Source organism: Ranitomeya imitator, chromosome 2 (assembly GCF_032444005.1).
Source record: "Ranitomeya imitator isolate aRanImi1 chromosome 2, aRanImi1.pri, whole genome shotgun sequence".
In the NCBI taxonomy this organism is placed as follows: domain Eukaryota; kingdom Metazoa; phylum Chordata; class Amphibia; order Anura; family Dendrobatidae; genus Ranitomeya; species Ranitomeya imitator.
In genome coordinates, this window is record NC_091283.1 from 77,549,210 (window position 1) to 77,574,736 (window position 25,527).

At 40.8% G+C, this 25,527-nt stretch overlaps 1 protein-coding gene across 1 annotated transcript in view; it reads left to right on the forward strand.

Moving 5' to 3' along the window:
- The window catches only part of CD40LG (CD40 ligand), a 33,226-nt gene that overhangs the window by 1,299 nt on the left and 6,400 nt on the right, over positions 1-25,527 (forward strand). Inside the window, exons 2-5 of the mRNA XM_069754491.1 lie at positions 2,758-2,895; positions 15,554-15,599; positions 20,554-20,610; positions 23,060-23,068. Of these exons, the coding sequence (XP_069610592.1) occupies positions 2,758-2,895; positions 15,554-15,599; positions 20,554-20,610; positions 23,060-23,068 (250 nt within the window). The remainder of the gene's footprint in view (positions 1-2,757; positions 2,896-15,553; positions 15,600-20,553; positions 20,611-23,059; positions 23,069-25,527) is intronic.

Below are 25,527 nucleotides of genomic sequence, written 5' to 3' on the forward strand. Positions count from 1 at the left end.
TTGCCCATGTGGTGACATTTCAGTTCATGGTGTGAACGCCTCAAGAAAAATCTATCTATCTTGAACAGTTCATATATAGATAATAGATAGATAGAGATAAGATATAGATATATAGATAAATAGATAGAGAGACAATAGATATATAGATAGATAGATCATAGAGAGATAGATAGATAGATAGATAGATAGACTCTTTAAGTCAATATGCTGAGCATCGATGAAGAAAAGATATGGTAGCAAAGGTGATCAACTCAACTCTGCTCTTTACAATGGTGAACTGAAAGTGATTATGTCTTGAGGGCAATAAAAAATTTTATCCTCATAAATCACCGCAGTCATGTATTACTTAAGTAGCCTTAACGCATCAAATTCAATTTCCTATATTTTATTTACAAGACGTGAATCTACACTTTAAACAGTAACTAGCCTTAAGACGGTTTCCTCATATTTGGGCATCCTTCTCATTTCAAGTAGATCAGTTAGGGTCCGGGTCCTGAAATCCCTACCAATCACTAAAAAGCCCTAGCCAATCCTCTCTATTGGATCCATAACCCGCTCTATGTGAGCGTTCAGGCAAAAGCTGTGCCCCTCTCAGTGGGGAAGATGGTGATGTGGATGAGCGATTGGTGGTGGTCTCAGGACACCGATCTCCACCAATCTATTTGAAATTATAAGGTCACTCAAATATAAAAAAAAACTCATATAAAAGGTTTTAAGAGCGCTACACCCAGCTGAGAGGGGTATGGTACCTCTTTGGTAATGTGTATTTATGCAGACTTAATTTTCAGTTGATTTTTGGCCAATAATTATCTACTTTGCTTTTCAAAACAATTGATTTTTGCCTATTTGTCAAAAAATGTCCAAGATTTTGGCCAAAAATATTCACAGCATGAATGGCCAATTAATGACCAATAATATTTTATACAAGGTATATCAGCCAGTTACAAGATTTTTGTATTTTAGTACTATAACTACGGACAGTTATGAAATTTAATTTGATGCATGTAAATATCTCTATTAATATATAGTAGAACACTCAATTTCAGCTAGTCATCCATGTATATAAAATGTAGAGTGGGGGAAAGTTTTTGATCCCTTGCTGATTTTGTAAGTTTTCCCACTGACAGACATGAGCAGACTATAATTATAAGGGTAGGTTAATTTTAACATTGAGAGATAGAATAGCAAAAATAAAATCCAGAAAATCACATTGTATAAATTATATAAATGTATTGCATTTTGCAGTGAGAAATAAGTATTTGATCCCCTACCAACCATTAAGTGTTCTGGCTCCTACAGACCAGTTAGATGCTCCTAATAAACTCGTTACCTGCATTAAAGACAGCTGTCTTACATAGTCACCTTTATAAAGACTACTGTCCACAGACTCAATTAATCAGACAGACTATAACCTCTACAACATGGACAAGACCAAAGAGCTTTCTAAGGATGTCAGGGACAAGATCATAGACTTGCACAAAGCTGGAATGGGCTACAGAACCATAAGTAAGACACTGGGTGAGAAGGAGACAATTGTTTGTACAATAGAAAATGGGAGAAATACAAAATGACTGTCAATCGACATCCATCTGAGGCACCATGCTAAATCTCACCTGATCATGAGGAAGGTGAGAGATCAGCCTAAACCTACATGGGGGAACTTGCTAATGATCTCAAGGCAGCTGGGACCACAGTCACAAAGAAAACCATTCATAACACATTACGCCGTAAAGGTTTAAAATCCTGCAGTGCCCGCAAGGTCCCCCTGCTCAGGAAGGCACATGTGCAGACCCGTCTGAAGTTTGCCATTGAACACCTGGATGATTCTGTAAGTGATTGGGAGAAGATGCTGTGGTCAGATGAGACAAAAATTGAGGTCTTCGGCATTAGATCAACTCATCATGTTTGGAGGAAGAGAAATTCTGCTTATGACCCAAAGAACACCGTCCCCACTGTCAAGCATGGAGGTGGAAATATTATGTTTTGGGGGTGTTTCTCTGCTAAAGGCACAGGTCTACTTCACCCCATCAATGGGAGAATGGATGGAGGTATGTACCGTAAAATCCCGAGTGACAACCTCATTCCCTCCGCCAGGACATTAAAAATGGGTCATGGCTGAGTCTTCCAGCAAGACAATTACCCAAAACATACAGCCAAGGCAACAAAGGAGTGGCTCAAAAAGAAGCACATTAAGGTCATGGAGTGGCCTAGCCAGTCTCCAGACCTTAATCCCATAGAAAACTTATGGAGGAGGTTGAAGCTCCGAGATGCCAAGCGACAGCCTCAAAATCTTAATGATTTAGACATGATCTGCAAAGAGGTGTGGACCAAAATTCCTCCTGACGTGCACAAACCTCATCATCAATTACAAAAAACCTCTGACTGCTGTGCTTGCCAACAAGGGTTTTGCCACCGAGTATTAAGTCTTTTTGCCAGATGGATCAAATACTTATTCCTCACTGCAAAATGCAAATACATTTATATAATTTATACAATGTGATTTTCTGAATTTTATTTTTGATATTCTATTTCTCAATGTGAAAACCTATCCTTAAAATTATAGACTGTTCATGTCTTTGTCAGTGGACAAACTTATGAAATCAGCAAGGGATCAAATAATAATTTCCCCCACTGTATATAAAATACAGCAAATATCATATTAACCTTGTTCTCTCTACATATATTTTATTCTCTGATTTATGTATCACAGTAGTAAGCACAGAGAAATAATATTTTTGCATTCATGTCTCAACAAAGATTCAAGAAGTAATGGACCTCAACGAAGATTACTTGTTCCTACGGAGAATACAGAAATGTATCAAAGGAGGAAACGTAGACTCTTCTTTACTGAGCTGCAAAGAGGTTTTAGATAGATGCCGTAGCCTAATCTCCCAGGTAAGTCGTGTTGGTGTGAATGAAGACGGGTGGTGTGCACAATGAGTCTTATGTGGTTTTGTCGTTTGTTTGTTTTTGATGTTTTCATCTTGCAAACGGAATATAATCGAAGCTTAGATCTTTGCTGGAAAAAAGTTACCATATTTGAATATGAATTAGATATTTCAATTACTTTATTAATAGCATTTAATGTGGGTTTGAAAATGTCATTGTGTAGCCCCCTCATTTATGAAAACACTACACATGCATTCAATGTGGATTATAGTCATTGTTAAATAGTGGTGTTCCTAATGGTTAAAGACAAGTTAGGCTTCTTTCACACTTCCGTCGGTACGGGGCCGTCACAAAGCGTCGGCGCGACGTACCAACGGACGTTGTTAAAATTCGGCACAACGTGGGCAGCGGCTGCAGTTTTTCAACGCATCCGCTGCTCATTCTAAAGTCTCGGGGAGGAGCTAGAGATCTCCGCCCGGGCGTGCGCACTCCAAAGTGCAGGATGCGATGTACAAAAAAACGTTCCCTTGAACGTTTTTTCATGATGACGGTCTGCCAAAACACAACGCATCCAGTGCACGACGGCCATACGTCGCGATCCGTCGGCAATACATGTCTATGGGAAAAAAAAACATCCTGCGGGCACATTTGCAAGATGCGTTTTTTTCCCAAAACGACGCATTGTGACGGATCTAAAAAGACGGAAGTGTGAAAGTAGCCTTATTCTCATTTGAATTGGCAATAGAGATGCTATGACCTAGTTTTTAATAGCTTCATAATAATTACTATCTTGTGGGTCAAAATGTTGAAAAACTTTCTTAACAGTTGGCAGTAATTATTATTAATTATTAATTGAATCCCATAGACACATCATAATTACACCAATACAATCATTAATCAATGGTTCTGGAGATGGAGATAAACTATTGCAAAATGTAATGGAAAGTTAAGAAATTATTTGCTTGGTGATTACCAATATTTTAAAATGCACAATGGTAAATGGATTCCCAGTTATTCACTAATAGTTCAGACTGTCTGCCCTCACAAACGATTTTGTTTTTAAGTTATATTAGCAAAATAGTTTGCATAGTATGTAATTAGAATATTATCTTTGATTAATTTGTCTATGGTATCCCGGCACAGTGTTTGTTTGCCGGCCTGGTGTGACGTCATCTGTGCGTCATACCGGTGAGATTTCACCAGCCTAGCTAATAATAACTCAAGCCGGGGATCCCATAGGGTAAGGAGATACACACAGCTCCTGTCCACGGTCAGAGAGCATGGACTAGGGTAGCACAAAGCTATCCGCTCATCTCTATTTCTGTGCACAATGTAGCAATGCTACTCACTTGGGAGCGATCCGGGGTATCACAGGAACCGTTCCTGTTTGAAGTCCAGCTGTTTTATTTCAGTCCTAGCAAACCGCATCACATGAAAACTTAAGTACAGCCTTTGTCCTGCATAAAGTAAAACATAAAAGTAACAAGTCCATACAATAGTGCTGGTTAGCACACCTGGCTTAGAGTCCAGCTTCTTAAGGTACTGTCACACTAGACGATATCGCTAGCGATCCGTGACGTTGCAGCGTCCTCGCTAGCGATATCGTCCAGTGTGACAGGCAGCAGCGATCAGGCCCCTGCTGTGATGTCGCTGGTCGGGGAAGAAAGTCCAGAACTTTATTTCGTCGCTGGACTCCCCGCAGACATCGCTGAATCGGCGTGTGTGACACCGATTCAGCGATGTCTTTGCTGGTAACCAGGGTAAACATCGGGTAACTAAGCGCAGGGCCGCGCTTAGTAACCCGATGTTTACCCTGGTTACCATCCTAAAAGTAAAAAAACAAACACTACATACTTACCTACCGCTGTCTGTCCTCCAGCGCTGTGCTCTGCTCTCCTCCTGCTCTGGCTGTGAGCGTCGGTCAGCCGGAAAGCAGAGCGGTGATGTCACCGCTCTGCTTTCTGGCTGCCCGGCGCTCACAGCCAGACCAGAGAAGCAGAGCGCCGAGGACAGACAGCAGAAGGTAAGTATGTAGCGTTTGTTTTTTTACTTTTTAGGATGGTAACCAGGGTAAACATCGGGTTACTAAGCGCGGCCCTGCGCTTAGTTACCCGATGTTTACCCTGGTTACCGGGGACCTCGGGATCGTTGGTCGCTGGAGAACTGTCTGTGTGACAGCTCTCCAGCGACCAAACAGCGACGCTGCAGCGATCCGGATCGTTGTCGGTATCGCTGCAGCGTCGCTATGTGTGACGGTACCTTTAGTCCTTTTGCAAAGGCACTCAGTCCACGAGATCTGCACACCTCCATACACACAGACATGTCTGAGACAGGTCTCATTTTACAAAGTGAACCACACCCAGGGGTAGAGATATGGCCAGCAACCATCTCGCCCTACTCTTTAGCTGTTCATGATCAACCTGTCATGGTCGATTAAGACTTTTTAGTCCCATATGTACGAAAGTGTTACTCCAGGTTTATCTCCCATCCATTAGGTGTCCTACAGCCACCTTACAACATACAAAGTCTGGTCTGCCTATCTAAACAGGCTACTAAACAACCTCCGAAATGTTGCCAATTGGTGTTTGTTTACTGCCCCTTAAGGACAACCAACATCCTTTGGCTTTTAATTAGCCATGTCCAATATCTTGTTATGTCAGTCTTACTTTTACCTGCAGACTAACTTGCATTATTTGACTTGTGCCCGTATTTTGTAATTGCAGCAAGTGATTTCATAATGGTGTCCTCAATCTTGTGCACTTCATAATTTTGCCCCTAACTGACCTGGATAAAACATATGCTATTATTTCACAGAATCTACTACCCTTTGTTTCAGGAACTTGTAAAAATGCAGAATGACTAATTGTTCAACTTCAACTAACATTGCTTAGTGTCATGGCGGTGATTTGTATACTTTCTAAAAGGAACAACAATATACACAATCCACATGTGATGAGGCTCTTAATGCAAATATAAGAATGAACAATGCAGGCCAATAAAATTAATCAAATCTTTATTAATAATGTATGTATAAAAAAATACAGACAAGAGAAATGACAAAAGTAAAACAAATGGAAAAAAAGAGGCAATAAATCACCAGAAGAAGAAGAATAATTAATATATAGTTGTCACCTAGCTAGATAGTAAGCTACATAGGGCGTTTTTCCTATAAATTGCTGTGGCTATTCCGCTGTCATACTTTATTGCTGCTGTGGTTATGATGATTTCCCGGTTTTGAGGGATCTCTATTACTAATTGTATATCTGAGCACCCCATATGCTGACTGCTTACTTATGCATACTATCTAATTAGCCACTCCAATTAGGGTCTTGGATTTTTCTTATTGGTCGTCTACATTGTGGTTGATAAGGTCTTGAACTAATAACCTTCCTCTTTGAAGTCATAATTCCCTGAGTATTTGTAATGGGACTTCTACACTAATGTAACAGTTACGAGTCCCTATGAAATCGTCACATATTCTCTAATAAATGTAGGTTCTAAGTGATAAAATGGTGAGATCCACCAAGCTTACTCCTACGACCCTAATACTGTGTCTGTAAGTCATTTCCTAAGCAAAACCAAAGCCACAGCTTTCACCCTTGTAGACAATTGTCGAATTTCACATTCACATCAGATAATATGACTATGTAAATTAACATTTTCACTTATGCTGTGATAAATATACTTAAAGGGAATCTGTCAGAAGGTTTTGCTATGTAATCTGATAGCAACATGATGTATGCGGCTCAGACCCTGATTCCAGGGATGTGTCAGGTACTAGGCTGTATTTTGCTGTTTCAATAAAATCAGTATTTTATCATTGGTAGATTATTACGTCAGGACTAGGTTTCTTGTGCCTCCTAGTCAACTGCTCTGTGTAGCCCCACCCACATCACTAATTAGCAATTACCAATCAGTGGTGTGGGCGGGGTTATACAGGACTCAGCATTCCGAGCACTTCTAGATCTGCAGCAGAAAAAGCAGGATTCAATCAAAATGACCCTACATCATGCTATTCTCAGATTAGAGAAATATGATTTGACTTGCTGGATCACTTTAGGATATCAAATAGAACAATAATTGGGGATTATAAACTTATATTACATTAAAGGAATATGTCGCTGGATTAATAATGATGTCCCTTTAATAACAGTGCCCTTGTTAAGGTCCAGTGTGCACACTTTCCTTTGTCACATTTATTTGACCCTCTGTTAGCAATACCTACTAAACTGACCTAATGAGAAGCCAAGGCCAGATAAAGTTTGGTGGAGGTTTGTGGACAATAAATCTGGTGGTGGCTCCCATAATTTTATACAGACCCCAAAGAAAATACAAATTCCAGACCAAACGTCCTACAAACAGATCTCTTAAAGAATTATAGATTCCAGACCATGTCTCCTACATACAGACCACAGACTCCTAAACTAATATAGACACCGAGAACAGATCCCCTATATACAGACCCCAGACAATTACACAGCGGCACACGTTCCACTGCAGGGAGCTTTGCGGCCTATTTTATGCAGTAGAGCACTTGCATACATAAAGTCATGCAACAAACATTTTAAGGTGTTCGATCATTAACAAGTCCCCTGTACAAAAAGGAAAATTGCACATCTTTGTTTGTGGTTTTTATGACAATTTGTTTCAAAAACATGTAGGGGAGAGAGGGTATTAAAGTGGTTTTCCTCTACTTTCTTGTAATCTTCATGTGGTCTGAGTGCTATAAAAAAAGAAGTAGCACATACTTACCGATAGATCCCCTGCCAGTTCTGTCGGATAGGTTCCCAGTTGGTCTCGTTCTCTTCTCTTATGGTCACTAATTAGGAGCAGTGATCAGACATCAAACAGACCAGAAGAGAAGGTAATGAGACTATCGGGGGCCGAGCCAGTGGGATGAAGCAGAGTCAGGGGATTTGTAGCACAGTGCGGGGCAATAGCCGGGGGTGCGGAGCAATAGCCGGGGTGAGGCACTTGATTCCTTTTACACCCCAGCGCGCTACATGTAAGTGTGGGTTCTGGTTTGGTGTGTAGAATTGTTCTGTAAGGGCATCATGCCTGTGTAGGCCATATGTAGCCGGTGGTGTGGACTGGCCAGGACCATTTGTTTTAGAGTTCAATGAAGGAGACTTCTGTTCCAACAAAAACTGTTTACTGGGTGATAACTTGGTAAAGGTTATATACGATGGATAGTGGGCACAGAGCCTTATGGACGTTTCCATTAAAGCACGTGTCAAACTCTGGCCCGCTGATAACATTTGGCCCACGAGGAAGGCAGCCCTTCCACCCCTGTCCTGCAGTCTGAAGGGGCTGCATCAGAAACAAGCAAGTGCCCTTGCACAGTGAATGTAATGTTACTTGCCGGCCCTTCTTCAGAACCACCCACTGCTCTGTCCAATCAGAGAATGGAAGTCCCAGCAGGTGACCTGACAAGAGATGCTTCTGTGTAAGGATAGATAAGACCTTTCTTCATACATAGTAAATCCCCAGGTGACAGCAGCTTGCCTCTGTTGGGAGGAATGGGTAGGAGAATTGTACTCACTCCTGTGCCATTCAGAAATATAGCAGGTATTCCTCACACGTACTGCTCTCCTGGGCTGAAGGTTACAGCACTGCAGGTTTGCTTACATTTTCATTCCATACCACTTGTTTTTTCCTTTGCTACATTCTTGAGGCTTTTGATGTCAGTCTTGTCGAATGACTAGTGTGCTTAAATTTTACTTGTTTTCTTCAAGATCCAAAATTTGCCATGTTAAAAGGCACTATAAAAAGACATCCAGCATCACCCCCACCTCCCCTCCTACTCTCTCATACACAAGCTCTGTAGCAAAGCACACTACAGCAGGAATGGGGTCCTGCATAAAGTGCCTGGGGTCCTGCATCTAGTGCACATCCCTGTGAGGTCACTCACCCCTGCAGCAAATAGTGTGGAGTTGTGTACCTGAAGGAGTGATGGCCTTTCCCTGGTGTTGTACCTGGGAGGCCCATTTCAGCTACACTACAGTCCCACAGTCATCTTGAGATTCATTAAAGACTTGTGAATCCTCCCAGCGCACATTGCTCACTGTGAGGATTCTCTGCCGTCAGCACCAAGAACAGCAGTCAAGTATGCAATATGCAAACTCCTGGCCAGAACCTGACTAGACAGTTTCTGACCTCATGTAATCTACTAAATAATTGTCTAAGGGTCACTTCCGTCTTTCTGTCTGTCTGTCTTTCTGTCACGGATATTCATTGGTCGCGGCCTCTGTCTGTCATGGAATCCAAGTCGCTGATTGGTCGTGGCAAAACGCCCACGACCATTGCCACGACCAATCAGCGATGCCCGCAGTCCGGCGGCAATATGACCGCTCTTTCCTCCCCGCAGTCAGTCAGTGCCCACTCCATACTCACCCTCCAGTCAGCCTTCACACAGTGTTAATGCCAGCGTTACCGGACCGTGGTGTAACGCACTCCGGTTACGCAGCTATTAACCCTGTCTGACCAACTTTTTACTATTGATGCTGCATATGCAGCATCAATAGTAAAACGATCTAATGTTAAAAATAATAATAATAAAAAAACGTTATTCTCACCCTCCGCCGTAGCGTCCTGTCCTCGGCACTGCAAGCGGCAGGTTCCGCTTCCAAAGATGCTATGGGAGAAGGACCTTCCATGACGTCACGGTCATGTGCCGCAACGTCATCACAGGTCCTGCGCTCATACCAACCCTGGGACCGGAAGCTGCCAGGTGCACCGCACACAGGCGATAGGACTACAACGGGCTCATCGGATGGTGAGTAAATGTTTCTTTTTTATTTTGTAACCTGTTACATACGTGCCTGGGCAATATACTATGTGTCTGTGCTGTATACTACGTGACTGGGCAATATACTACGTGTCTGTGCTGTATACTATGTGACTGGGCAATATGCTACGTGGCTGGGCAATATACTACGTGGCTCTGTGCTGTATACTACGTCGCTGTGCAATATACTACGTAGCTGGACAATATACTACATGGCTCTGCTGTATACTACGTCGCTGTGCAATATACTACGTGGCTGGGCAATATACTACGTGGCTCTGTGCTGTATACTATGTCGCTGTGCAATATACTACGTGACTGGGCAATATACTATGTGGCTGGGCAATATAGTACGTGGCTGGGCAAAATAGTACATGACTGCGCAATATAGTACGTGGCTGGGCATTATAGTACGTGGCTGGGCAATATACTACATGACTGGGCAATATACGACGTGACTGGGCAATATACTACGTGGACATGCATATTCTAGAATACCAGATGCGTTAGAATCGGGCCACCATCTAGTATACTAATATTGAGCGTGCCAAAAACAGTCTGTTCCCAGTGCTGACACTGGAGAATCCTCACAGCGCTCAGTGCATGCAGTGGGAGTATTCACAAGTCTGCAGTCAAGGCCAACCTGTGACTTTGTCCAAATTTTTAATTTTGTTCCTCTGTGTATGTCAGTTTCACATCCCTGCTTTACAGTATAAAGCATCTTTCACTCTCAATATCCTTCCTCTGTAGTTTATTCCAGGGCTAGTGAGGCACACTTTTTTTGTCCTACTCCGCCACAAAACCGTTTTAACGCTACTGTCCTGATCAGCAAGAATCCCAACTTGCTCTTTTGGTTTTGCATCCTATTTCTCCCACTATTGGCACCCTGGAAACCTTGCATGCGGGATCCCCACTAGTCAGTTGTACTCAGTACTACTTAGGTCCATTACCTTCTGTGTTGCAAGCTCTGAAGTTCGGAGGACATCTCTGCAGGAGGCACTCTGTCTCATCGGTCACTTCTCTTCAGGATCATACTATCCCTCATGCTTAGTCTCCTCTTGTTTAGGGTCACCCTTCTATGCAGCTCTGCTCACGTTGCACACCAAACTCTAACTGACAGCTAACAGGAACAGTGTCACTTTCCCTAGCATTAACCCCTCCCCTGTGGGCTAGTCCCAAAAATTAACTCTATCTAACTCTATCTTACCCTAATGTCATTACCTTTGCTCCATTCAACTATCTAAATCCCTACATTACCCGTCTTATACATTATACCAACAATACTTATCATACTTTATACACAATACATTACAAGACACAATATTACAAAAGATGTATGACATAATACACCTTACAATACAACACAACGCAATTGGTGTCTTCAGGGGCAGGAACACAACAGCACTATTTTTTAAAACACACTTAGACCATATACAAATGACAAGAGAGGGGTAAAAATGAATTTAAATCCCTTGACTAATCAGTTCTGGTGGAGATCCCTAATTCCCTTTTATTGGAGGATCCATTTCTCTAATTTGGCTCTGTGGGCAGACTTTGTCTGTATCTCTGTTAAATAAAAGGTCTATGCTTGTATTTAAGGTGTTCCCCCTCTGTTTTTCTTCTGGCAGTCATTAACCCCTTATGGTCAAATTTTAATTTTTGCACCTTTACTCCCCGTAACTTTTGTTTTTGTTTCTGTGAAGGCAATTTGTAAATAGATGTGTGTGTAGATTGGAAGTTTCATGCAGTCACTGCCCCCGGTCACTTGAGTGCCCACCACTAAATGTATATCACAGCTCGAAAGGGGTTCTCCACTTTTAGAAAAGTAGACCTGAAATGATTACAGTAATATAAAATAACACAGACAGACAGTACTCATCCTCCATTGCTCCAGGACAGGCTCCATGCCACTGCTCCGGTCTCTCTGTCTTGGCTGTAGCCATGATGTCATTCAACAGCTTACATCACCACTGCAGCCAATCACTGACCTCAGCAGCTTGTCCCATCCCGTCTTTTTCAGCAGAGCTGCTGAGCACAGTGATTGGCTGCAGCAGTGATGTAAGCTGTTAAAGTGATGTAACCACTTCAACTAAAACAAAGAAACTGGAGCAAAGGCGGGAAGACCGTGTTGGAGGGGGACAGGACATGTTAATGTTAATGTTAATGTTAATGTTAATAAACATTAAAGGAATTATTTGCAATCCATTTTTTCTAAAAGTGGAAAACCCATTTAAAGGAAAAGGATACATTAAACAGGATGCTCAGATTAATAAATGAACAATGATATATCTAGTAATGGTTATAAACTTATAATCAGTTCTGACCTAATAGAGAAATACATATAGATACAGTAAGTTAGCAGAAAAGTGTCCACAAAATCAAACGGAATGGAACTTCAAATCAAATGTAACAACAGATTCTAGTACCTAATAATACCAGAAAAATAGAAGAGATCCATCATATTAACATAATGAGACTTTATTAATTAATGAATAAAACATAGAAAAACCCAATATTAAAATAACAGAGTGCCTCACATGGGAGAGCCACAAAACCATTTAATAAATATACGCAATTGTTGAAAAAATAAACAGATATAAATTGAGGTATATAAATATATAGCAGGAAAAGAGGAAAAAAATGACTAAAGGTACCGTCACATTTAGCGACGCTGCAGTGATATAGGCAACGATACCGATCGCTGCAGCGTCGCTGTTTCGTCGTTGTGTGGTCGCTGGAGAGCTGTCACACAGACCGCTCTCCAGCGACCAACGATGCCGAAGTCCCCTGGTAACCAGGGTAAACATCGGGTTACTAAGCGCAGGGCCACGCTTAGTAACCCGATGTTTACCCTGGTTACCATTGTAAATGTAAAAAAAAAAAATACTACATACTTACATTCCGGTGTCTGTCGCGTCCCTCGCCGTCACCTTCCTTGCACTGTGTAAGCGCCGGCCGTAAAGCAGAGCGGTGACGTCACCGCTGTGCTCTGCTTTACGGCCGGCCGGCGCTGACACAGTGCGGGAAGCTGACGGCGAGGGACGAGACAGACACCGGAATGTAAGTATGTAGTGTTTGGGTTTTTTTTACATTTACAATGGTAACCAGGGTAAATATCGGGTTACTAAGCGCGGCCCTGCACTTAGTAACCCGATGTTTATCCTGGTTACAAGTGAAGACATCGCTGAATCGGCGTCACACACGCCGATTCAGCGATGTCAGCGGGTGATCCAGCGACGAAATAAAGTTCTGGCCTTCTAGCTCCGACCAGCGATGTCACAGCAGGATCCTGATCGCTGCTGCGTGTCAAACATAACGATAACGATATCGCTATCCAGGACGCTGTAACGTCTCAGATCGCTATCGTTCTAAAGTCGCTCAGTGTGAAGGTACCTTAAGTATAATTAAAAAGAGAGGCAAAGGGTTAATCAAGTAGTAAATCTCATGCAAAAGATGCGCAAATAGTCACCATATTCCATGTGGGGCCCCCTATACAAGTCATCACCAGTCAAATAACCTCAAGAAACAATCACTGCCAATGTATACATTGAAGTGAAGGAATCTCCACAGCCAATGGCTTAAACCCAACAGTGGGGGAACATATAAAAGTTAGGACCCAAAATCACATAATAATGCACCTCAAATTGTAGCAGAGTGGACTCCCCACACCCTGACACGTGTTTCGCCGCTGGCTTCTTCCGGAGAAGCTAGCAAAACATGTTGGGGAGGCTTAGGGGAATATTTTAATATGCACTATGCAGCTTTAGTAAGGCAATAGATTTGGTAAATCGGTAGCAGCCGCACCTGTTCCATATGCCTATAATTGAATTTCATGTTTAGACAATGAATATGATATAGGACGTGAGTCCAATGGATCATATATTAGTGTCCTCCTTATACTGAGTGGACTAGTGTGATTTTTAACTCTTCTGTATTGATAATAAAAGTTATATTTTAAGTCTGTAGTTAGGGATTAGTTGCCTTTTGGCAAATTGTTATTCAGAGTTGTTACCCTACGCTGGCTTAGGACAGAACTTTTTTGTGTGTATCTAGAGGCAGAAAAACAACCCCAAAACATCTTTGACCCTCCACCATATTTAACTGAAGGCACTGTGGGTTTTTTTTTGTAGGCCTTATTCCGGTTTTAGTAAACAGAATGATGTGCTTTACCAAAAAGCTCTATCTTGGTCTCATCTGTCCACAAGACGCTTTCCCAGAAGGATTTTGGCTTACTTATGTACATTTTGGCAAACTGCAGTCTAGCTTTTTAATGTCTCTGTCCCATCAGTGGGGTCCTCCTGGACCTCCTGCCATAAATGTTGTCGGATAGATCACGTTGACACTGATGCATCCTGAGCCTGCAGAACAGCTTGATTTTCTTTGGAACTTGATTGGGACTGCTTATCCACCATTTGGATTATCCTGCGTTGCAACCTTTCATCAATTTTTCTCTGACTTCCATGTCCAGGGAGATTAGCTACCGTGCCATGGGTTGTAAACTTCTTGATTATGTTGTGCACCATGGACAAAGGAACATGAAGATCTCTGAAGATGGACTTGTAACCTTGAGATTATTTATATTTTTCAACAATTTTGGTTCTCAAGCCCTCTGACAGTTCTCTTCTCCTCTTTCTGCTCTCCTTGCTTAGTGTGACACACAGAGACACACAATGCAAAAGATTGAGTCAACTTCTCCCCTTTTATCTGGTTTCAGGTGTGATTTTCATGTTGCCCACACCTGTCACTTGCCATAAGTGAGTCTGAACAAGCATCACATGCTTGAAACAAAGTTTTTTACCCACAATTTTTGAAAGGTGTCAATAATTTTGTCTGGACCATTTTTGAAGTTTTGTGTGAAATGATGTCCAATTTGCCATTTTTTTCTGTTTTTTTTTTGTGTTATTCCAACACACACAAAGGAAATAAATGTGTATAACAAACATATGTAACTGCAATAATTTTCTGGGAGAATTACTTAATTTTCTGGAACAATTTCAAGGGTGCCAACACTTTTGCCCATGACTATATATATATATATATATATATATAAATATATATATATATATATATATATATATATATATATATATATATATATATATATATATAAGCACTGTACTAACATCAAGCATTGAGACACAGGATATAAAGAGTTTAGACACATAAATACTACAGGGTGGGCAAAAAGGGAGTCCTGGTCCTTGAAATCAACTGAATGGGTGGTCACACATTTGGAGCTCATTTGTGTGAAAATGGTGAAATATCATTCAGCACATATCTTGCAGAGTTGGAACATATGACTCCTATCTTTACCAGATGCAGATCATTGAAATTTTTTAGAACAAGTTGAAAGGGAAATTGGATAGATTGGAAAGTGTTGTAGCAGATCTTATGACAATGTACTTATCAAGACTTGAATTTACAAGTAAAATTATCTGTTGATATATTTTTTTAACTTTGCACAAAAAATTAAACCTAATAAACCAATAACATAAAAAAGTAATTTTCCCCGGCAGCCTCAGGCTTTCAGTCACCACTCACTGTTGGTCGGCCCAAATGCTGAGCCAGCTGTCAGTCACTGTCGGAGGAATGGTTACTGCCGCCACTCACTATGCGCTGAATGGTGACTGAAGCCATGCCAGCCACCCCTCAATGACTGAAAGCCCAAGGATGTCTGAAGCAATAATGTTAATTTCCTCCTGGCAGCTGGGCTATCAGTGCAGTAGCTGCACAGTGTTAGAAAAGCTATTAACCTGCAGATTAACTTCATATCTGCAAGTTAATATTTTTTTTAATATCATTGTTTGGAAACACAGATTGAATTGAGGACTTTCTTTTAGTTACTAATTTGCACTAATACATGGTTTCTTTCTGTAGATCAATCAGCTAGGACCTTCGGAAGAAAAACCTGCTAAGCTAACAGGTAAATTAAAAGTTCACATGCTAGTTCTTAAAAAAAATAATTTTAGGAGAATATCCACTAAGGCCAAACTGAGAATGATCGTGTTGATATTGTTGATGGATCCCAAGGTAAAAAATAGGATCTACTAATAGCCAATTATTGTCCATGGTCATCTTAAGAGATATTTTAAAAATTGGATGTGGTTAACTAAAATGGAAGAGGCCCTTACACATTCTTCTAGTTACTCTTTGGTTTCTTAGTAGATAAGTGTCCAGTCCAGAAACTAGAGCCACTTAAAAAGCAGTTAATAAATGCTGCACAATTCAGGGACAGAGTCTGATAGAATTAGATAAGCTGAACAGATTGATATATAGGTTTATGGGAAAAGGTTCAGTACCAGGTTCAATCATTGAAATCCCTGAGATTAGTAGTGGGTGGTCCTGATCAGTGTATACAGTTAGGTCCATATATATTTGGACAGAGACAATATTTTTCTAATTTTGGTTATAGACATTACCACAATGAATTTTAAACAAAACAATTCAGATGCAGTTGAAGTTCCGACTTTCAGCTTTCATTTGAGGGTATCCACATTAAAATTGGATGAAGGGTTTAGGAGTTTCAGCTCCTTAACATGTGCTGCCCTGTTTTTAAAGGGACCAAAAGTAATTGGACAGATTCAATAATTTTAAATAAAATGTTCATTTTTAGTACTTGGTTGAAAACCCATTGTTGGCAATGACTGCCTGAAGTCTTGAACTCATGGACATCACCAGACGCTGTGTTTCCTCCTTTTTGATGCTCTGCCAGGCCTTCACTGTGGTGGTTTTCAGTTGCTGTTTGTTTGTGGGCCTTTCTGTCTGAAGTTTAGTCTTTAAGAAGTGAAATGCATGCTCAATTTGGTTGAGATCAGGTGAATGACTTGGCCATTCCAGAATATTCCACTTCTTTGCTTTAATAAACCCCTGGGTTGCTTTGGCTTTATGTTTTGGGTCATTGTCCATCTGTAGTATGAAACGACGACCAATCAGTTTGGCTGCATTTAGCTGGATCTGAGCACACAGTATGTCTCTGAATACCTCAGAATTCATTCGGCTGCTTCTGTCCTGTGTCATATCATCAATGAACACTAGTGACCCAGTGCCACTGGCAGCCATGCATGCCCAAGCCATCACACTGCCTCCACCGTGTTTTACAGATGATGTGGTATGCTTTGGATCATGAGCTGTACCACGCCTTCACCATACTTTTCTCTTTCCATCATTCTGGTAGAGGTTGATCTTGGTTTCATCTGTCCAAAGAATGTTCTTCTAGAACTGTGCTGGCTTTTTTAGATGTTTTTTAGCAAAGTCCAGTCTAGCCTTTTTATTCTTGATGCTTATGAGTGGCTTGCACCGTGCAGTGAACCCTCTGTATTTACTTTCATGCAGTCTTCTCTTTATGGTAGATTTGGATATTGATACGCCGACCTCCTGGAGAGTGTTGTTCACTTGGTTGGCTGCTGTGAAGGGGTTTCTCTTCACCATGGAGATTGTTCTGCGATCATCCACCACTGCTATCTTCCGTGGGCGCCCAGGTCTTTTTGCGTTGATGAGTTCACCAGTACTTTGTTTCTTTCTCAGGATGTACCAAACTGTAGATTTTGACACTCCTAATATTGTAGCAATTTCTCGGATGGGTTTTTTTTTGTTTTCGCAGCTTAAGGATGGCTTGTCTCACCAGCATGGAGAGCTCCTTTGACCGCATGTTTACTTCACAGCAAAACCTTCCAAATGCAAGCACCACACCTCAAATCAACTCCAGGCCTTTTATCTGCTTAATTGAGAATGACACAACGAAGGGATTGCCCAAACCTGTCCATGAAATAGCCTTGGAGTCAATTGTCCAATTACTTTTGGCCCCTTTAAAAACAGGGTGGCACATGTTAAGGAGCTGAAACTCCTAAACCCTTCATCCAATTTTAATGTGGATACCCTCAAATGAAAGCTGAAAGTCTGAACTTCAACTGCATCTGAATTGTTTTGTTTAAAATTCATTGTGGTAATGTCTATAACCAAAATTAGAAAAATGTTGTCTCTGTCCAAAAATATATGAACCTAACTGTATACCAGTGTTCCCCAAGTCCGGTCCTCAAGAGCCACCAACAGGTCATGTTTTGAGGATTTCCTTAGTATTGCACAGGTGATTGAATGCTTGCTTGTCCAGGTGATGCAATTATCACCTGTGCAATACTAAGGAAATCCTCAAAACATGACCTGTTGGTGGCTCTTGAGGACCGGAGTTGGGGAACACTGCTGTATACAGAGATAACTGTCAGTCACTGATTAGTACCACCCTCTTAACTGCTGAGTAGTGATGAGCGAGTGTGCTCGTTAGTCAAGTTTTCCAAGCATGCTCGGGTGTTCTCTGAGTATCTTGGGCATGCTCAGAGATTATGCTTTTGTCCCCGCAGCTGCATGATTTGTGGCTGCTAGACAACCTCAATACATGTGGGGATTCTCTAACAAACAGGCAATACCTAAATGTGTTCAAGTTGTCTAACAGCCGCAAATCATGCAGCTGCGGCGACAATCATAATCTACGAGCACACCCAAGATACTTGGACAACACCCAAGCATGCTCGGAAAACTCAAATAACGAGCACACTCGCTGATCACTACTGCTGAGCCCAGAATGAGGGATTTCAGTGATTAAATCTTTTCCCATAAACCTATGTCCTATGTGTTTAGCTCCTTTTGCTCTATTACATGCTGGTCATGGATTGCACTGCATTTCCAACTCATCTCAGAGCACCTACTTGAAATAGCTAAAACCTGGCAAGAGGCAGAGCACAGACCTTTTATTATGATCAGACCTGAGCATCATCAGGTTTTCTCAAACATGGAGAACTAAAAAGAAAAAAAAAAAGAATTTTCTCCACCTCGGACAGTCTGTGAAAATCAGACCGCAGTGGGATGTCATCCACATGCCGTGAGATTTTTTTCACGGATCCATTGACTTGCATTGCCAATTTTTATCTGACCCCAATCAGAATCAGACATGTCTCAGCGATTTCCCGCTGACTTTTTGTTCCACAAAAAAGCATGGACATGTTAATGGCCCTATGGACTATCAAATGTATGAGTGCTATCTGTGATAAACAAGGATAGCACTTGTACATGAAAAGCAGATGTCTGACTGAGTCATTAAATAAGTCAGACATGTTTAAAGAAGAGTTTCTGCTTTTATTTTGTTCTTTACAAAACAGCACAGCCTGTATCCATCGGCTGTGTCTGGTAATGAAGAAGAAAGCCTTGAACGCCTTTCGCAGAAAAGCCACAATAAATATAATGTTGGACTACTAAAAACATAAGGCTATGCAAATTCAGTACCCACTCACATCCAGAGTCAGGTGTTTATATAAGGGTCTCATAAGATAGAAGTCTCTATTTAAACCACCAATGATCAGCATCCGCTCCTCCACAATACACATCATCCAGGGAAATGATCCTCCAGAGCTACGTCTAAAGAACCAACAGACATCCAACGATGGTGTAAAACAGTGAGGATTGATTTATTAGGTCCAGTATATTGTACTTATATAGATTGATAAAACAGCACTTTACAACAATTTTAAAGTCCATAAAGCAGCAATGTAAAGACCCAAATTTATGAAGAAATTGAAAGTGTTTTTTTATGCCAGTCTTATTGAGGGCCATGTAAAAATGAGATCGGCCAAATTATTTAAGAAGCGCATGACTTAATTAATTCAGTGCTTTTTATTAGTGGCATGCACCTCTGTGAGTCTTGCCAGAAATGTTACTTTAGTCAGAGACTGGAGTAACATTTCTTGCATAAGAAACCCTGGTACTATTCATGAACTTGATGTGTTGGCAATAGCCCCGCCATGGCTTCTCTCCAGCACCATCCATTTTTGAAACAGGCATTAAAATGCTTATATTGTTGTGAAAGTCTGCGTTGCACAAAAAATTATCAAGTTTTCAAAGTTTCAGTTTTCTGATGATAACACTTTGATGAATGACCCCATAGACTCTGGTCATGAATGGATACTGAATGTGTATAACCTTTCGTTGTTATATTCATTGTGTCTGGTATTGCAACAGCCTCATTTACTTGAATTGGAGTGAACAATAAAATCTAACATAGCTAATGATCGTTAATGTTTTGTAAGAAAATGCAGACCTTTTCTTATGCTATTTATCCTTTAAAACTATACGTATCACTATAATACTAGAGTCAAAATAATTTGTAGCTCATGCCTTCCAATTTGTATAAATCGGATTATTGGTTTGCAGATTAGTAATAGGAAACAATCTATATGAATATCAGCCTTGATCTGGAAAAATATATATCTTTGTACCGTGTACAAAGTAGATGGAAAAATATTAAAATTTGAGAATTCTCAGTGGTTGATAAGTTTTAATGGCTAACCGAAAAGATGGAAACAAATTGCAATCTTTCGAGACTACTCAAGTGAAGAGACTCGAGTAGTCTTGAAAGCTTGCAATGACTCTCAAATTGTAATATTTTTCTGGCCTTGATCTGTTAATTTAATTTTAATATCATAATCATTTTTTCTTACAACCACTGACATATTAACATCTTTAAGTGATTGGAACTTCACATCAGAATATGAACAACAATATGATGTAATATTTAGTATTAAACGTTCAATGTTATTAAACGTCCCCGAAATAAGACCTGGATAATTGGTGACAAATGCAGGTTTCTTCTAACAATTATATTGGTTTCTATTACTATAGTGATATTCAAACCATTTATTCAAAACAGAAAACAAAGGGTCAAATGGTCACATTAGCAAACAGAACAAACATGTGTTTAATGTTATAGTCCATCGATATAATTAGTTCTAAGTCATATTCCAAGTCAAGAACACATGATATCTGTCCAGAATATCATAGGAGTCACAATGAGTTACAAATATAGAAATAATACGTTTGTGTTTTAACTTTAGATGGAAATGAGATATCGAGCCCTATTCCTTACGTAGGAGATGTTTCATTAAAGAAAGGTATCGTGAACTTTAAATTGTATTTGAGTCTTCTAATTGTTTAAGATGATTGTTATAGTCAAGTCATATAATGCAAGACAAAGGAAAGTGTTAAGTGTGACGTATCTGATAAATATTTAATGACCATTTAGAAATGAACAAAGAAACATTTGAAAAACAAAATTATGCTACTATACATATACTACCTATCCACATGCTTTATTCCCTAAAACCACTTTTAAAGAAACTAGATGGAGGCCCGATACGGAGGGAGGTAATGTCACAATGGGGGCAGGCATGGCATGAGGCACTGTTGTTGCCTAATGGCATCCTGTGATAATCTAATGACTTTTGCATCAGGGGACTCATGTTCTTGACGCCTACGCTTATATGCATTGTTTTTGTCCCAGCGATGCTGTTTTCTTCAAGAGTCTCATTTGCCCTTTGTTGTCTTCGACGTTGTGCCTTTGCTGCTTTCCTTTCATTGTCATTGGCATACTTTTTAGAAGGAGCCATGTTGGTGTTGATATTTGCTTTTTAAAGTTCATTTTAAAAATTGTCTGTGTCTGACCGTGTACCGAACATACCACAGCTCTTGGGCAGGGGAGGAAGCAAAAGACAATACTGACATTACAACAGGATATCGTAGAGGATACATTTTGTGAGGTGAAATATTTTTAAAAAACAGTCAGTGAAATATTTTACCTCACAAAATGAATCCACTATGATCCCCTGCTGTAATGTCAGTATTGTCTTTTGCTTCCTCCCCTGCCCAGGAGATGTGGTATGCTCCGTACACGGTCAGACACAGACAATTTTTAAAATGAACTTTTGTTCATGGGAAAACCCCTTTAATATGACCGGCTTCCTCTGCCTGTAGACACGTCGTGCATCTGCCGCCGAGATTAGCCGAATGATTCACTGCACCTGCGCAGTCAATCAGACCACTGCCATCTTTGTGCAGACAGATAGCGGTGGTCACATTAAAACTATGCATGTGCTCCTCTTGTACAAAGATGGCAGCAGTCAGTGAATCATTTGGCTGATCCCGGCGGTGGCGTGTTCGCGACGGTGTTCCGCTGGAGGCTGCGTGAGTGTGTGTGTGGTGCATACGGCATACAGAGTGTGTGTGTGTGAGTGTGTGGTGCGACAGTGGTCCGCTGGTGGTACCGCGCAATAGGTTGGTATAAGCAGCAGTTTCTATACTGAGACACCCATGACTTGAGTGTCCCAATATGGCGGTGGGTGAACTTCCTCTGCTTGGAATTCTGGGATACGATGACATCTGGACAGAACAGGAAATGAAAACATTACAAGGCAATTATATAAATAGATTCTTTTAACCCATATAAAAAGTTTTGTCACCTAAGGCAGGGGTCCCCAACTCCAGTCCTCAAGGCCCACCAACAGGTCATGTTTTCAGGATTTCCTTTGCATTGCACAGGTGATGCAATTATTACCTGGGCAAGACTAAGGAAATCCTGAAAACATGACATGTTGGTGGGCCTTGAGGACTGGAGTTGGGGACCCCTGACCTAAGGGATCTTGACACTTATCATTATTTTCATAATAATAGGAATATACTAGGACACTGGGTAACGATGGGATAATGTGCTTCTACCAAAAGAGGAAACAATTTTCCAAAATTTTAATTAGCTTACTTAGGTTTGGAAAACACTGCTTTAGGGGTTTCCTGCTTGGGATGAAAAACAAGCTAATCAAAAATGGCAGAGACAATCTTTTAATAATGCTGGTACCATAACATAAGTCATGTTAGGTTTCATAAACAAGTCAATGCCAACCTGTAGCAAAGTAAGGACCTACAATGCTCAGCATTAATGAGTACACACCCTTTGAAGAACAATTTCCAAATTTTTGACAAAATGAGTTTCATAGAACAGTTTTTTTAAACTCCTAACATGAAAGAAAGATTAATGTATACAACTTTAATTACCGTACCAAATGAAAATTAGTTGATGAATACACCCTGATTTTTATTGTGAGCACCAAGTCTTCTAGGCATGGAAGGAACAAACTTGACAACATATTGCAATATCTATTTTTTTCCCATTTTTCAAGAATGAGCTTTTTTAGAGCCTGGAGGCTGGATGGAGAGTGATGCTCAACTTGTCTCAGAATACTCCATAGGTGTTCAATTAGGTTCTGACCAGGAGACACTTCGCCACTGAATCACTTTCATCCTGTCTTTCTTCAGAAATGCACCAGAGGTGTGTTTTGGATAATTGCTATGTTGAAAAAGTCCGCGATTTCACTAAGGATAAGACTAAATGAGAAGACTAGTGGAAGCCAATTTGAAAGATGCAATATAGACATAAAACCTCAACCAACCAACAGCACTACTGTGGTCTCCTGCAGCACCTTATACAGGGATTATGTGTAGTGATTGGGAATTTGGAACCTATGTTGGCCTAGAGTCCTGTTAATTTTAGTTGGCCAAGTGGAGTTGAAGATGCTCTTGGTATCTTGCCAATTGATCCCCTCTAGTTGTGTATCCCTAAATTTTCTTTGCTCATCTCACTGCCATATTTAGTAGATCCAAGATGGAGATTCTATTTGCATTCTTTCACACTTATTAAAACAGAAAATCATTGTTATCGGAAGTCCAGTTTGACATAAATGTGCAAATAAGTGTTTATTTCACAGCACACATTTTATGCAAAAAAGTGAGCGCTGTGTCATTATAACTTAACATCCTGTTTGCAAAGCGTTTCAACCAAACTACTATGTGGAAAGTCAGAAGATATTCTGATCATAAAAGCAAATTTGGTTTTGGATTCACGTCAACTACTACTATGAGATTTGTATCTTTAGACAAAATTAATTAAAGGGGTTTACAACCTTTTCAATAAATGACCTCTCCTTGCAATAAGCCTTTAATATTAGATCAGTGTGTGGGGGTTGGATTCTAGGCACTGATAAATTGTTTGAGGGGTGCAAACAATAAAGGCGCTGCAGATATCACAGGTCTCTCACTGGGTGTTGTGTAGCTTAAGGGATAGGCTATTCATTTAAATTGCTAGCCTATCCGAAGGATAGGCTTTAAATTTGAAAGAATGGCTAACCTCTTTAAATATATTTTCTGGACCTTTTAAACTTGGTTTTAATATTGCTAAAACTGGAGGAGAGTCCAAATTGTAAAATGCTTACCTTAGTATTTCTGTGCTGTTTTCCACTGGTTCCCATTTCTTATCGGCAAGTTGAGATGTTGAGATGTCATATGATTGTGGCATCGAATGACTTCCATGTGACATGGAATCACCATAAAAGCGACAATTAGTTGCTGCGATCACTCGACATAACTTCACATGGCCGTCGTATCATCAGTTACAGATCACATGAAGTATCAGGGACCAGTTGGACTGGCATTGAGGAAACAGCACAGAATTATTAAAGGGTAAGTTATCCGGTGAACACATTTTATTAGCGATCCACAAAATAGATGATAATGTGACGCCCAAGAGACCGGGGTACCCAGCACCGGACCAATGGGGTCTGTCTCTTGAGGGGGGTGTCACGGGTGGCTTGACCCGGTGCTGTGGCCTCAGGCAATGCACAGTGTAAAGGGTATCGTGAGGGAACAGGCACTTACTTGATCAGCAGCAGGTTCTCCCAGCGGTGATGATCCCAATCCTGGATAGATGGCTATTGTCCAAATGAAAGACTGAGGCACTGAAACGTTTAACCAGTTTACTTTAACAAAAAAAGGATTTACAACCAGTCCTGTCACCGGAGTCTGTAAGGGAACTCTGAGTTACTTTGACCCTGCCGGGGTCTTCGCCTCTTATTGTACGCAATATCTGTGTGGCCCTGCTGCTGTATGTGAACTGGCTGCCGGCCCAATCTGTCCCCTCCGGGTCCTGGTTCGACGGGCAACCCGAGTCCTTTTATCGGCTTACCCCCTCCAGGAGTACCGCTGAACTCTGTGTCTGTTGCTGCGTCCGACCCTAGTGAAGCTGATATCACCTCACGTTTTTCCGGTTGCTGTATTATATGTAATGAATACAGCCACGGATCCGGTATCCGTCTTTGCGCCTGTTCTGGGTAGTGATTAATGCTACCCGGTTCCCACAATGTCCTTTTTCTCTATCCCTCTTCTCCTCAGGCCGGTGATTTAGGCCTGGTAACAGTCACAGGGCTGTTAGAGATTCAACTGTATGACCTCTCACTTTCAGCTCCTTAGCCCAACTGCCAGTTCTTCTCTCAGACCAGAATGGATCAAGGGGAGTCTCTGGAGCTCCCCCTTCTGGCCGGAGGTGGTAGTGCAGTCTTGCTATTTTAGTATTTGCATTTACTGTCAGTAACTATTTTTGTGGCAAATACCCCTAGGGGTGCCACAATAACATGTTGATTGGTGGGGTTTGACCTCTAGGACCTCAAATGATCAGCAAAGTGGGCAACCTTTATCCTCATTATAATGGAGAAGCACTGCGATTTCTCAATCGATGCCCTATTAATTCCCTATGAGGCTGCCAAGTGCTGCGCTTGGCTTTTTCCATCAACCTTATAGAGAATGAATGAGCAGTCATGTGGCTTTTTGTAATGGAGATAAGAGTCAAACATTCTCCATTCTGCCGATCAGGACACCCACCAATTATCACCGATCCTACAGGATATTGATAACTTGTTTTCACTGGTCAACCCCTGTAACGTACCTGTATATTAGAACATTACTAATTTTCTAGTTTGATATTAATTGGTGTAAACATACAGTATATAAATTGATCTATAAGCCTTTTTTATCATTTTGAGTTTTATGTATTAACATTTTCTGAAATAAATTTTTATGCACAAATTCTAGAACTCTATCTTTTATTCAGTTATGTACTTCTAGTGCTATATTCATGAACTATAATTTCTGAAGTTCTATGACATTGTCAAGAACAGTCGACTTCTATTCTAAGGAAACTTACCGTAACT